This window comes from Callospermophilus lateralis, chromosome 9, assembly GCF_048772815.1.
Source record: "Callospermophilus lateralis isolate mCalLat2 chromosome 9, mCalLat2.hap1, whole genome shotgun sequence".
NCBI classification, from domain to species: Eukaryota; Metazoa; Chordata; class Mammalia; order Rodentia; family Sciuridae; genus Callospermophilus; species Callospermophilus lateralis.
The window spans coordinates 76,048,963-76,061,035 of NC_135313.1; the positions used below are offsets into that span (position 1 = coordinate 76,048,963).

Below are 12,073 nucleotides of genomic sequence, written 5' to 3' on the forward strand. Positions count from 1 at the left end.
GCATGTACTAGCATTATAAATATACATCCATATACACATATACATCCATATTCATAGCTTATCTTTTTTTGGAGCGGGGAGGGTGCTAGAGATTGAACCCAAGGCCTTGCGCATGTTAGATAAGTGCTCTATCACTGGCCATACCACCAATAACATTATTTTTTAAATTAAAAGATGGCCTGGGCAGAGTGGCACACACCTGTAAGAAGCTGAGTCTAGAGGATTACAAGTTCAAGACCAACCTGGACAACTTAGTGAAACCCTGTCTCAAAAATTAAAAAGATAAAAAAATAAAACAAAGGTTGGGGATGTACCTCAGCAGTGAAATACTCCTGAGTTCAATCCCCAGTTCTAGCAAAAAAACAAAAAAGTTGTAGGAATCATTCAGTGGTAGGTAAAGTGTGCTTGGCATGCATAAGGCCCTACTACATACAATCCCCAGCTCCCTGAAATTAAATTTTTTTAAAGAATTTTTTTTTTTTAGTTGTCAGTGGACTTTTATTTCTTTATTTGTGGCGATGAGAGTCAAAGCCACATGCTAGGCAAGCACTCTATCACTGAGCTACAACCCCAGCCCCCAAATTAAATTTTAAAAAATAACAGTCACTTTTCTACATCTTGCTTTTTTCACTCAAAACACCATATTCATCTTTCAGTAACTTCTAGAGCATTCTACCATGTAGCTATCTGTAACTTCATCCATCAACAAAGTACTTCTTTGGGGCTATGGTGAAGTTTCATAGCAGAATGCTTCTCTACTATGCATGAGACCCTGGGTTCAAACCCCAGAACCACAAACAAATACAAAGTACTTCGTTTTGAAAGCAAGGTTCCTCTGAAGGTGCTTTTTACTCAGCTTATTTCTCCCCTAAAAGTGTTTCTAATATTAATTATGTGATTAGTTTTTAGTTATTCAACAAAAACATACCACCTTAAACCCCTCTCACATCTCTTTCTGGTTTCCTGCCCTGAATGTGGTATATAATTTTACCATTAAACTGCATATTCTGTGACCACATAAAATTCAAATGCAAACAAGCCAAATTTTACTTACGTTACTGCATACTGTGCGAATGATAGATATTCTACTAGGACATCAAGGCCTTTGTTTTCTTCATTCAAAAACTCTCTGACCCATCTGGTGAAGAGAAAAAAAAAATCATTGAAGAGGTTGACCACATGATCTGCTATGGAGAGGACAACAGTGGCAAGTTTTGCTTTTCTGTCAGAAACATACAATGCTTCAAAGGAAATTCAGAGGAAAACCTAGGCTATTCCACATGTGGTAGAGGCTTCTAGAAAAATACATTTCCACACACAAAAACAAGGAGCAAAACCTGTGCGGGTGCCATTGCATTTCACTGCTTAGGAGGTTTAAGATAACCTATAAAAGAACTTTCCAAAAAAAGGAACTTGCTAAATGTACTTTTTTCCACCACAACTGATCCACATGCTGCTTGATGAAGAAGCCAAGATTCAACAGAGAATGAGCAGACTAGGGACATGACGCCATAACCACTGAAATCCCGGCAGGGCTCCAAATCCACACTCAACTCCTTCTTGGCACACGAAGCTGTAGAAACCACTAAACTAGCCAATGAGAGGCCAGTGTTTATGGGCTTCTGGAAATTCAATAGAGGTAAAGATTTGCTTAATTTTTTCCATGAACGTTAAAACCTTTTAAAAGGCCGCAAGCACCACAGGCCATCACCAAGGGCAACACGTGATAAAAATATATTTTTTTTAAAGATTGAATTTTAAAAAATACCACCTTACATTTGAATGGTGATTAACATTTTATTGAAAATGTAGACATTTTATTTGATCTTCATAACAATTACAATCAGATGGTCAAACCTCATGTTTAGGTACTGAGGATAAACACCTGTTACCCCATTTTACAGATTTCCTCCAGTGTACTAACCTTCAAAGAACATGTGAGACCTGATTAAATCTTCACTCACTGAGAAACTCCAACAAATAATGAGGAAAAAGTTCATTGATTGTCATCAAAATGGTACTTGTGGGACATCTGCCAAATGCATTCCTAAATGGTTGCTCTTCTCCATAAACGTAGTGCCAAAAAGTCTGACCAACTATGAACACTAGAGCTACCATGGAAGCCAGTCTTATTATCTATTAAAATAGTAGGACAATTTTCCCTTGTGTCCTTACAGATGAGCAACTACTTAGGATATTTGTCTTTTAAAAAAAAGAAAGAAAGAAAGAAAAAAAAATCTGATGAACACAGGATGCTTGTTTTTAAATTTTTGTTGTTTCCTCTCCCTTGGATGGAGGGAGGGTCTTCATTTTTTTGTCTAAGCATCAAGCTTATTATTTCTCCAAGCTCCTGTCACCTCCATAATGCAAACTCAGATCTACAGGTTCTTGTAGGAGGCAGAAAGGTGGGAAATTAAGACAGCTTGACTTGTATATCCCCCAAGTGCCTCAGACAGGCTACCATAAAACATTTGCACTTCGCACAGCTGTGTGTAAGAATACAACCTTTACAAAAAACCCAGAGCAGCAACACTGGCAAAGAAAACAGCATCTGTTCACTCTCACAAAGCAGCTTTGTTATAAGACCTAAATGCAACTAACAGGGCTGCCTGCTGGTTGAGGCTGAAGTTTCCAAAACAGCCACATACGTGTTCTCACAGCATCCGTTTCTAGATACTTTATTTTAAATATTCCCTATGCTGCTAGATTTCAGGAGACACTCAACAATTTTAAATGCTGATAATTACAAGCATAGAAAGAGTAAAAGCAAACTTTTTTTTTCTTTTTATGATTGGCAGGAGACTTAAGAACTAGAATTCTCCATCAAGATCAGAAAACTAGTCATTCATTAAATTCAAACCCCCGTGCTTCCCCTTGGCCTCTCCACTGGTCTAGCCTATGGGCTCTGACTGTACAATGCCAATTGATCCAGAGTGGTGTCTTTTTAGTATGAAAAATAACAATAAGGGTCCAGATTTGGAGGACAGTCTCACTTTCACATATTTTTCACATATTAGTTGCCCATGAACTCAGAAGTAGAGAAAAGTAGTCATTGAAGTTCCTTCTGGTTGATTCTGCAAACACTGCCTCTGAAGAGTACAGATCCTTCAGGGTACCCTCCATACTAGCCAATGTCTCAACAACCAGCAGCCCCATCGCTCCTCAGACGTTCTGCCAAATTCGACAAGAGGCAAATGACCAAGACATAAAAAGTTAACCCCCCCCCCAAAAAAAAGGTAGGAAATAGCCAAACAAGTCCAGAGAAGCAGTCTTCTTAACTCAACATGCAAACATGTATATATTTTGATGCAGGAATAAAGATTAATTGGTTTTGTTTACTTCACTTTAACATGCTCATCAATGTCCTCATCCCCACATGCTGACATTGAGTAAAAGTGCCTTAAATGACAATTTCCATGAAATTCAGGAGCCTGTTGCTTACTTGCTAAAAGGCTAGCTAGAGTATAACATGCCCTGCTTCTGGTTGAATAATAAGCAATAAATCTATGTTTCTAAGCTATGAGATCCTCCCTGGGTCTCATCCATGACATCCCCAAATGACATAGGAAAGAAGAAAATATAAATCATAGAAGACTGGCTACCTTATCTCCTTCATCAATGATATTAGCTGAGCAAAGCCATTCTAGCAAGAAGGATATGGATTATAAGAAAGACAGTCCCCCCCTACTCCTCCTGACCTCTCAGCCCCTGCCCTCACCTGCTTGTGTTATTCTGTATGGAAAAGAACAGAACTAAAAGCAAACTTCCATGAAAAATGAAGAGGGACAAGGGGATGAGAAGGGACAACTTTTAAAGCAGAATCTTGACTCTACAGGCACTCAAGGAATACAGATGCCTCATTTTGGAAATCTATATACTTGATCATGTAATGATTCCATCATATATTTAGGGTTCCCATAATAATGTATTTCCATTTTCATCTCCATGCATGCTACTCACACTTTTTTTTAAATATGTTGCCAATAGGCAAACAGTTTCAAATTGGGTGATTACAGGTTTTGGAAAGTAAAATTATTTCTGGCTCTTACAGCACACATTACTTCCCAAGTGCCTCACAGATTCAAATGTAATTACCATATGTTATAAATTTAAATTCAGGCAAATTCCAAATCAGATGCTTAGAAGCTGGGAGAGACAGGGATCATGAAAAACTGGATTCAAAGAAGAGAAGTAAGCGCAAATGCTAACAGTCACTGTTTTATTGTAGACTGCTCAAAGCTTTATTTCAAAACTTTGTTCTCCTTGCCTCCCCAAATCTTAGGATTTCATTATCCTCATATGCAAAATTAAGTCTTAAGGGACCCTCCTGGCTTTCAATTTCCAAGATCAAACAAAGCAGCCAGAATATGTACAAGAGAATAAGACAAATAATGAATTTCCTTTGCCAGTCTCCTTTAGAGAGAGATCTTATAGACAGATGGCAAGAAATGAAGTAGCCGAAAAATCATGGAAAATAAGAGAAAATAAGAACCATCAAGATTTGACACTGGTCTCAATGTGTAACCCACTTACCACAAGAGGTCCCTGAAACCTACTCAGGATGACTATGACTATCCACAAAAATATTAAGATGTCATTCTTTTTGCACTTTGTTAATTCCAACATTCATGACACAAAAGAAATGGTGGGTAAAACTGCTGCCCCCAAAGGATACACTGTCAGATCAGACAAGGCAGGCAGCGGCCAAAGGAGGCAGATTTAAAAGGGCCGCTGAACAGGCTTTATTGAGATATCACTCCAGGGAGGAAGTGGATCAGACCCACAGAGGGGACAGGGGAAGGGTCTGAGGAGAAACGCGTGGAAGCACGACCGGACTGGACTTTTATGGGGCTTACAGAAGGAAGGGAAGGGCTTGGGACAGGAAAAGGTGTTCTTAGAGTCCCTTGCCCCCTTGGAGTTGGTCAGGGGAGTTGGCTGAACTCTGGGATTGGCCAGGGGGGTCCTGTTGATTGACAGGTGTTAGTCAGGAGATCTGGCTGAATGACAGACATTTCCGTTGGCATCTGATTGATGTTCTTTTCGGATGCAGGCTGCTCTGTTCTAAGTTGCCACCAAGTCGCCACCAACCTAACATTCACTTATTATTGCATTCTTTACCCCATGTACTCCAGGAAGGGTGGGAAGCAAGCCTCACTTGAGAACACCCTTAAAAAAGCAATACATATTTTGAGTACATATCTTTTTAATTTTGTGTATGAAAAAACAGGAAGCTCATGTAAAAAGCACGTCTGTTGGTTCAAGGAAAAGCACTTGGGCAGTTGTCTGAGTAGCATGCTGAACTTGCCATTTATTTTTTCAGTTTACTTGTAAAAGTAACTAACAGGGTTGGGGTTATAGCTCTGTGGTACAGCACTTGCCTAGCACGTGTGAGGCACTGGGTTTGATCCTCAGAACCACACACAAAAAATAAATAAAATAAAGGTACTGTGTCCATCTACAACTAAAAAAATAATTTTAAAACAGTAACTGATAAACTATTGTGATACAGTTTGGGGTGAATGCAGTCATTTACTCAAAAATAAATAAATTAAGTCTGTCATTTTAGGGAAAACAACAGAAAGTATTTGTCATCAGTGACAAAATTTGAGGTTCGAAGTAAAAGTAAAACTTTTGGAAAACATGTATTCACCCCTACTTCAGTTTCCCATTATTTAAAAGTATATTCTGATGAGTGAGACTGGTTATTATTGACAAATGTAATTTTTTTAAAAAATATTGTAAATATTATAGAATGACATGTTTCAACAACTAAAAGAGCCAAATAAACTCACTGCAATAATGCTTTCCAGTGATCAATGTGTGATGTTAAGAAATCACATTATAAGCCGGTGCCGTGGCGCATGCCTGTAATCACAGGTAGAAAAAGCCAGGAAGATAGCAAGCTCCAGGCAACTTAGCAAGATCCTGTCTCAAAATTTGAAAAGAAAAAAGAAATATAGCTGGGGATGTAGTCCAATAGTAAAGAACTTAACTACTTTGTGTGAAGCCCTAGGTTCAATCTTCCCATTCCTGGGAGGGAGGGTTGAAGGAATCATGTCATAGACTCATGAGGAAAAAAGATCCATTCAAGGGGCTGGGGTTGTGGCTCAGTGGTAGAGCATTCAACCTAGAACCACATAAAAATAAATAAATAAAATGAAGGTATCATGTCCAACTACAACTAAAAAAAAATATTTTTGAAAAAAGATCCATTTGAATCAAATTATGATATATCAAGATCACTGTAATGTTTTGAGCAATAAAAAAAATTTTAAAAGATCCATTCAAAATGCAAGACTACACAAGTGGATTTTAACATAATACAGCATTACCTTTAGGAAGTAATTTCTACTTGTTGAATTCTGGTGTATTATTTTTTTAAAAAGGAATACCTGTCATTATCTGAGTAGGGCATTTAACAACTCTTCCTTTCTTCAAGTATGTATACATAGTGAAAGGCAAAAATTTTCTTCATATACATCAACTAAAATAATGTCTCACAAACGACTGAACGTACACTCAGAACAATCTATTTTCTTTCTATTATTCAGATACTAAAGAGATTTGCAAAAAAATGTTTAAAGAAAAAAGCTACTTGCCACTAATTTTTTAAATTGGAAAATAGTTAATTTCATGAAATGTTAATATTCATACAAATATTTTTTATATATCTAAATTAATGCTTACTAAATATTAAATCTTATTAAATACATTTAAAATATATGCTTTAATTTCCAAATATGTTACATATTAATAGATGCAATGCACATAAACAAAAGCTTACTGGGGTTCAAAAACTTAAAGGGTTCTGATATTAAAAAAAAAATGGTGAGAACTGCTAGTATGGATAATGTACCTTAGATCTGGGCAAATGTACGTTCAAACCTCAGTGGTTCCAAGTGGTGAGCAGTTCAATAAGATACTTAATAGCTCACCTTCAGTATTCTCATTCGTAAATCAATGATTCAGGGATAAAGGGCAATAATGAGATATTGGTAAGAAATAAATGAAACAGTACATTTAACATGCCTAACACAGTGCTTAATAAAAGACAAAACAATTATGATCTTGATTTCTAAAAAAGTAGGAATGAGTTAATCATAGGGTAGTTTGATGCATACATACACACCCCACATGTAAATGCATTTTAAAAGTAGGCCTGGTCACTCTCCTATCTTTCCCCATTTGGCATGGTCTAGTCAGCATGATTGACAAAGAAGCCACTAAGCAGTCCCTTAGCTCCTTCCCTTGTATACAAACCTCTTCCCCTCCTTGCCAACGTACCTCTTTCCTCTTGCAATCTCATGCCTGTTCACTCAGCTACCCGTAAGATAAAGTGAAAGAAGCATCTTTCAAAACTTATATGACCTTGCACCCTGGATAAGAAGTAATTGTCCATCATTACAGGCACTTTTACTAGAATCAATTACCTGCCAGGAGATCACCTACACCTCAGTTCCACAGAATAAAGCCAGTAAATCTATCCAGCTCACCCTTAGTACCACTTGAATCCTATCACCCTGACATCAGAAGCATGGTGACATCTGCCGGGCTCATGCTGTTTGCCAGTGTGTTCTAATGGTACTTGGTTCATTTCAAGGGTATTTCAAGTAATTTCAGGGACTTGGATAAGTTATAATCCAATTCTCTATTGTGATAGCTCCTAACAGTGAGTGAATGGGATTATTCCTAGCCCAAGTCTTATTTCAATTTGGCTCAAAGAAAATTAATTTTCTTTCTCAGAAGATTGCTCTATTTATAGAGTTTTAGGCTTATATCAAAACTCAGAACCCTTTGCTTGACAAAGCTGCAGCTTAGAATGTTATCTCAGCAAAACCCAAGACTTTAACCTTGAAGTGCAAGCATGTGCCAAGAATAATTTTTTCAGAATAAGTAGATCTTAAATGTAATTCCTCCTTTTAATTTCTGGGAACTGCAAACTTCACAATACCCTAGGTATCAGGATCATTTTAGATGGAGTAACACTCTGCATGGAATTCCTTAGGGATGTGTTATATATTATTGTTGAATTATGAGTAGATATTATTTGCCAGAAGCATAACAATAAATAATAGCTATCACATATTGAGTCACTACTACATATCAGGATTCTCTAGAAGACCTTTTATAAATTATCTCATTTAGTCCTCAGAACATTCCTATGAGCTAAGTATTAGTACACTCATTTTATTTATTAACATATTTATGCTGCTGGCGATTGAACTGAGGGCTTCAGGCATGATAGGCAGGCACTCTACCACTGAGCTATATCCTCAGCTCAAACACTCATTTTTACAGATAAGTTAACTTAGCTCACATGGTAAGTGCAGAGGGCTTATGTAATATATCTAAGGTCAAACAACTAAAAGGGGGCATGGCAAAAGTTTGAATCAATATATCTTTTCATAAGACAAATAGACACCAAATTATACATTATTTAACTCAAAGGATTATGATAAAACCTATTGATCCCTTATATAGCACATTGCCTTCCAATATTCCCCCATGGTAATAATTTATTATCCTTATCATTAAGTAATTCTTTAGAAGATTTCCCAATCAAATGAGGTCCAGCCAGATAGTTTACATAATGAAGAGTCCAGTTCAGTTCCAGGTGTTTGGGATGGGAAAGACAGGTCAAAATCTTAGTGTGTGGTTTTATTTTCCAGATAAGTTTATGCCAGTAATTGGTTGCATATACCAAACAATGATGCATCTCTATGACTTTTTCTGCTGCTAAAGCCAAAGTTTTCAGTGGTGGGCAAGGGAAAACTTTAGCAAGTGAAGATGGAAGAAATTTAAAAATCTTCCAGCACACCTACAGTATCCTAAACAAACCACTTCAATTGCTTGCAGATTACACTGGCTTCAATCCAACCAGGACTCTTCTATTCTGACAACTTTGTACTGGAAATGATTGTCTTGCTTTGGTATTTGGTGGTCAATTTCAAGATATTTCATAAATACCTGAAGAAATGTTTTTTGACAGTTTGTAGAAATCCTGGCTACAACTCATTCCACCATTATCAGTCAAAAAAGTGCCAAGATATAGGGTTGGACCATACCAAATAAAATCTCATTCCTGACCCATAAATATTGGAAAGTATTTCAACTTCTCAAGTTGAATGCCCAACTGTATTAAAGTACCATCAACATTACCCTCAACAGACAAGCCTCGTTGCTTTGATCCCAGAGTCCCAATTATCTTAATTTCCTTCACAGAAAGAGCTGCCAGGGTAAGCAAGTTGAAAAACCAGAGCTTCGAGCCAAAGCACCTGGATCTACAACCATATACTTTGTGCAATTCGCTGTCTCTGGGCCTTAATTTTTTTCATCTGTAAAACGAGGAACTGGGCAAACCTTCTCTTCCACTTCCAGTTCTACAATAATGATTTTCTCTGATTCATTTCTCTAAGTCCATTTTTGTAGACAAAGACCAGGCTCATTTATTTTCTGAAGACTTTGTTCTCAAAGTCACAAATCTGCCAGATCATCCTTTAGGAAAGGAACATCCTTACCCAAACCCTCTCATCTATAAATCACAATGGCATTTCTACAATTTAAAAAACTTGTTCTTTTCTGGTGGGTGCTAGGAATTGAACCCAAGGCTTTTCGCATGCTGGGCATGCACTCCACAATTAGGCTACTTCACCCAAAACCCCTAAAAGGATTTATTCTGAAATAATCGTACTAATGAACCATTTGAATGATTTATACCAATAATGGTCTGAAACACAAGAAAACTGCTATTTATGTAATGTATAACCTATATGTAATATGAGTATATAATTCCATTTTCAACATACCTCCAAAATATATCATAGAGGACATGAAAAGAAAATGTCCTCTCATTGAAAAGTCCAAAAAGTCAAACCTCAAAGAAGTTAAATACTTGCTTAATAGAAACACATACTTGGAGCAAAACAAAGGCTACAAAATCTGCTACTGCTTTGCAGACAAACCACCTTATTTTAGGATTCAATTATGCCATCCCAGGAATAAGAAAAAATGTAATAAAGTTGTATTTGCTTGAGGCAAAACACCATGTTGTTGCATGCAAGAAACTCTCAGAAATGCTAGTGCAGAGATTCCCTGAACTTTATTTTCCCAGAGAAGATTTATACTTCATGGTCCCAAGATTTTGAGATGTATGAATGAGAGACCTGGAACATGTCTGGACTGGGTAAGGTTACATCACTCCAGTTTCTGTCCCCTTCTGGCCAGAAACTCTAGGGAATTGAGGAAGGGGAATAAAGCACCTTTAACTCACCATCTTAAAGAACCACAATGAAAGCTTAGAGATTTTTTAGGATCTCAGTCCACACTGTTCCTACCTTTTATAAATACTGGAGATTGAATCCAGGGACACTTTACCACTGGGCTACACACTCAGACCTTTTTCATTTTGAGACAGGGTTTCACAAAATTTCCCTGGGTGGGCTCAAACTTGTGATCCTCCTGCTGCAGCCTGCCAAGTGGCTGGGACTATAAGCATGCACCACTGCACATGGCAATCCACACCTACTCTGGAGATTTCCTGATTTGCCAGAGAATTGTCATGTACACATGAGAACAAGCACTCATCATGAACTGCCCATATTTACTGCACTGCAGCAAAGAAATATAGAATTGTTATATATATGCCAAATCAAGGACTATCTCTCCTTCTAATGATTCTGCACAATGAGGAAGCTGAGTAGGATCAAAAGATTCCACCCTATATAAACCTGACTTTTAACTTAGAATGAACAATAAGGAAACTCAAGTCTTTGGAAATGATTCAGCCACTTTGTAAAATGCCCAAAGGTCTTATAGTTAAGATGATAAAAGAGGCATACTTACCCAATGTGGTTAGTTCTTAAAGAGATTTCCAGTTCTCTTAGCACTTGCGTAGATTCTTGTACACGCCTTCTGAATTTCTATAATCAAAGAACACAGATTCTAACAAAACATACTTCAGCAACTGCTGCAACTACAGCTTTCTTATAATAAACTTAATAAAATATGAAAAGATGTTTATTCTGAAGCTGGCTTCTGTCACCCTCTCCCCAAAGCATAGAAATCTTTCTCATCATAAAAAGTACCTTATGAGAAAAAACTACAAAAATTATTTCATGTAGTATCTTTGAGTAAGTAGAATATTTTACCCTACTCCACATATATAATAATATTCACCAATATAGCTACGGGTCAGGGATTCCAAGATCATCCCATTTCAGTGATCCACTAGGAGGACTCAAGGGCTCAGAATATAATCACACTCAAAGCTGTGGTTTATTACAACAAAAGAAAGTAAAGCTAAATTGGCAAAGCAAGAAGATGAAAGGGATGAAGTATGCAGGATACCTGGTGCAAGTTTACAACAGTCCCCTCCCCCCAGGAATCACAAATGACAATAGTCATGAAGTTCACTGGAGACCCAGCATCTAAGGTTTTCACTTGGGGGAGGGGGGGAGTTGGTCTCAAAGGCACTCTCTGCCTTATTCATGGCAAAATTCCAGACTCCCAGGGGAAAAATGGGCACTCAGCATAAACCATTTTGTTTTTTTTAATAACAGTTTAGGCACAGTAAGCCATTCTTAGGGAATGGTGGGAACCCTCCCAAAATACAGATGCCAGCCATGCAAGCAGGTCTTGCTCAGCACAGAAAAGTCTCAAGCTTGCTACATCAAATTCCTCTCTGCTACACCTAATGTGTTCCAAAAACAAACATTCATCATTATCTCTGCCCCTTAGTCCTCACTTAGGAGGTCCCTCCTGTAGAACATCTCCCACATGCACATACCCATATACATGCAGTATATCCTTCCTCGTTCTCTTGCCTATCAAAATCCCACCTACCCTCCCAGTACTCCATTGGGAGTTCTTTCTTAATGAGTCCTTCTATATCTCTCTATCCTCTTGAATCTAAACCATTTCCAAGACACCAATGGATTGCACTACAATTAGTTCTCTGGAACACATTTTTCTACAGAAACATTTAATTTATAGTGACCACAGTCTCAGGCCATGCTGAAAGAAGGAAACTGATGTGCAATCCCTTCTAACCAGGCTATCTGAGTCATAGACCTGA

The 12,073-nt window shown here is 37.6% G+C and overlaps 1 protein-coding gene across 3 annotated transcripts in view; it reads right to left on the reverse strand.

Moving 5' to 3' along the window:
- Fmnl2 (formin like 2) overlaps positions 1 to 12,073 on the reverse strand; it is a 282,989-nt gene that overhangs the window by 86,966 nt on the left and 183,950 nt on the right. For all 3 annotated transcript variants that reach the window (XM_076865569.1, XM_076865571.1, XM_076865570.1), the window contains exons 4-5: positions 10,843 to 10,919; positions 1,055 to 1,138 (exon numbers count right to left, since the gene is read on the reverse strand). In XM_076865569.1, coding sequence (XP_076721684.1) covers positions 1,055 to 1,138; positions 10,843 to 10,919 — 161 coding nt within the window. The remainder of the gene's footprint in view (positions 1 to 1,054; positions 1,139 to 10,842; positions 10,920 to 12,073) is intronic.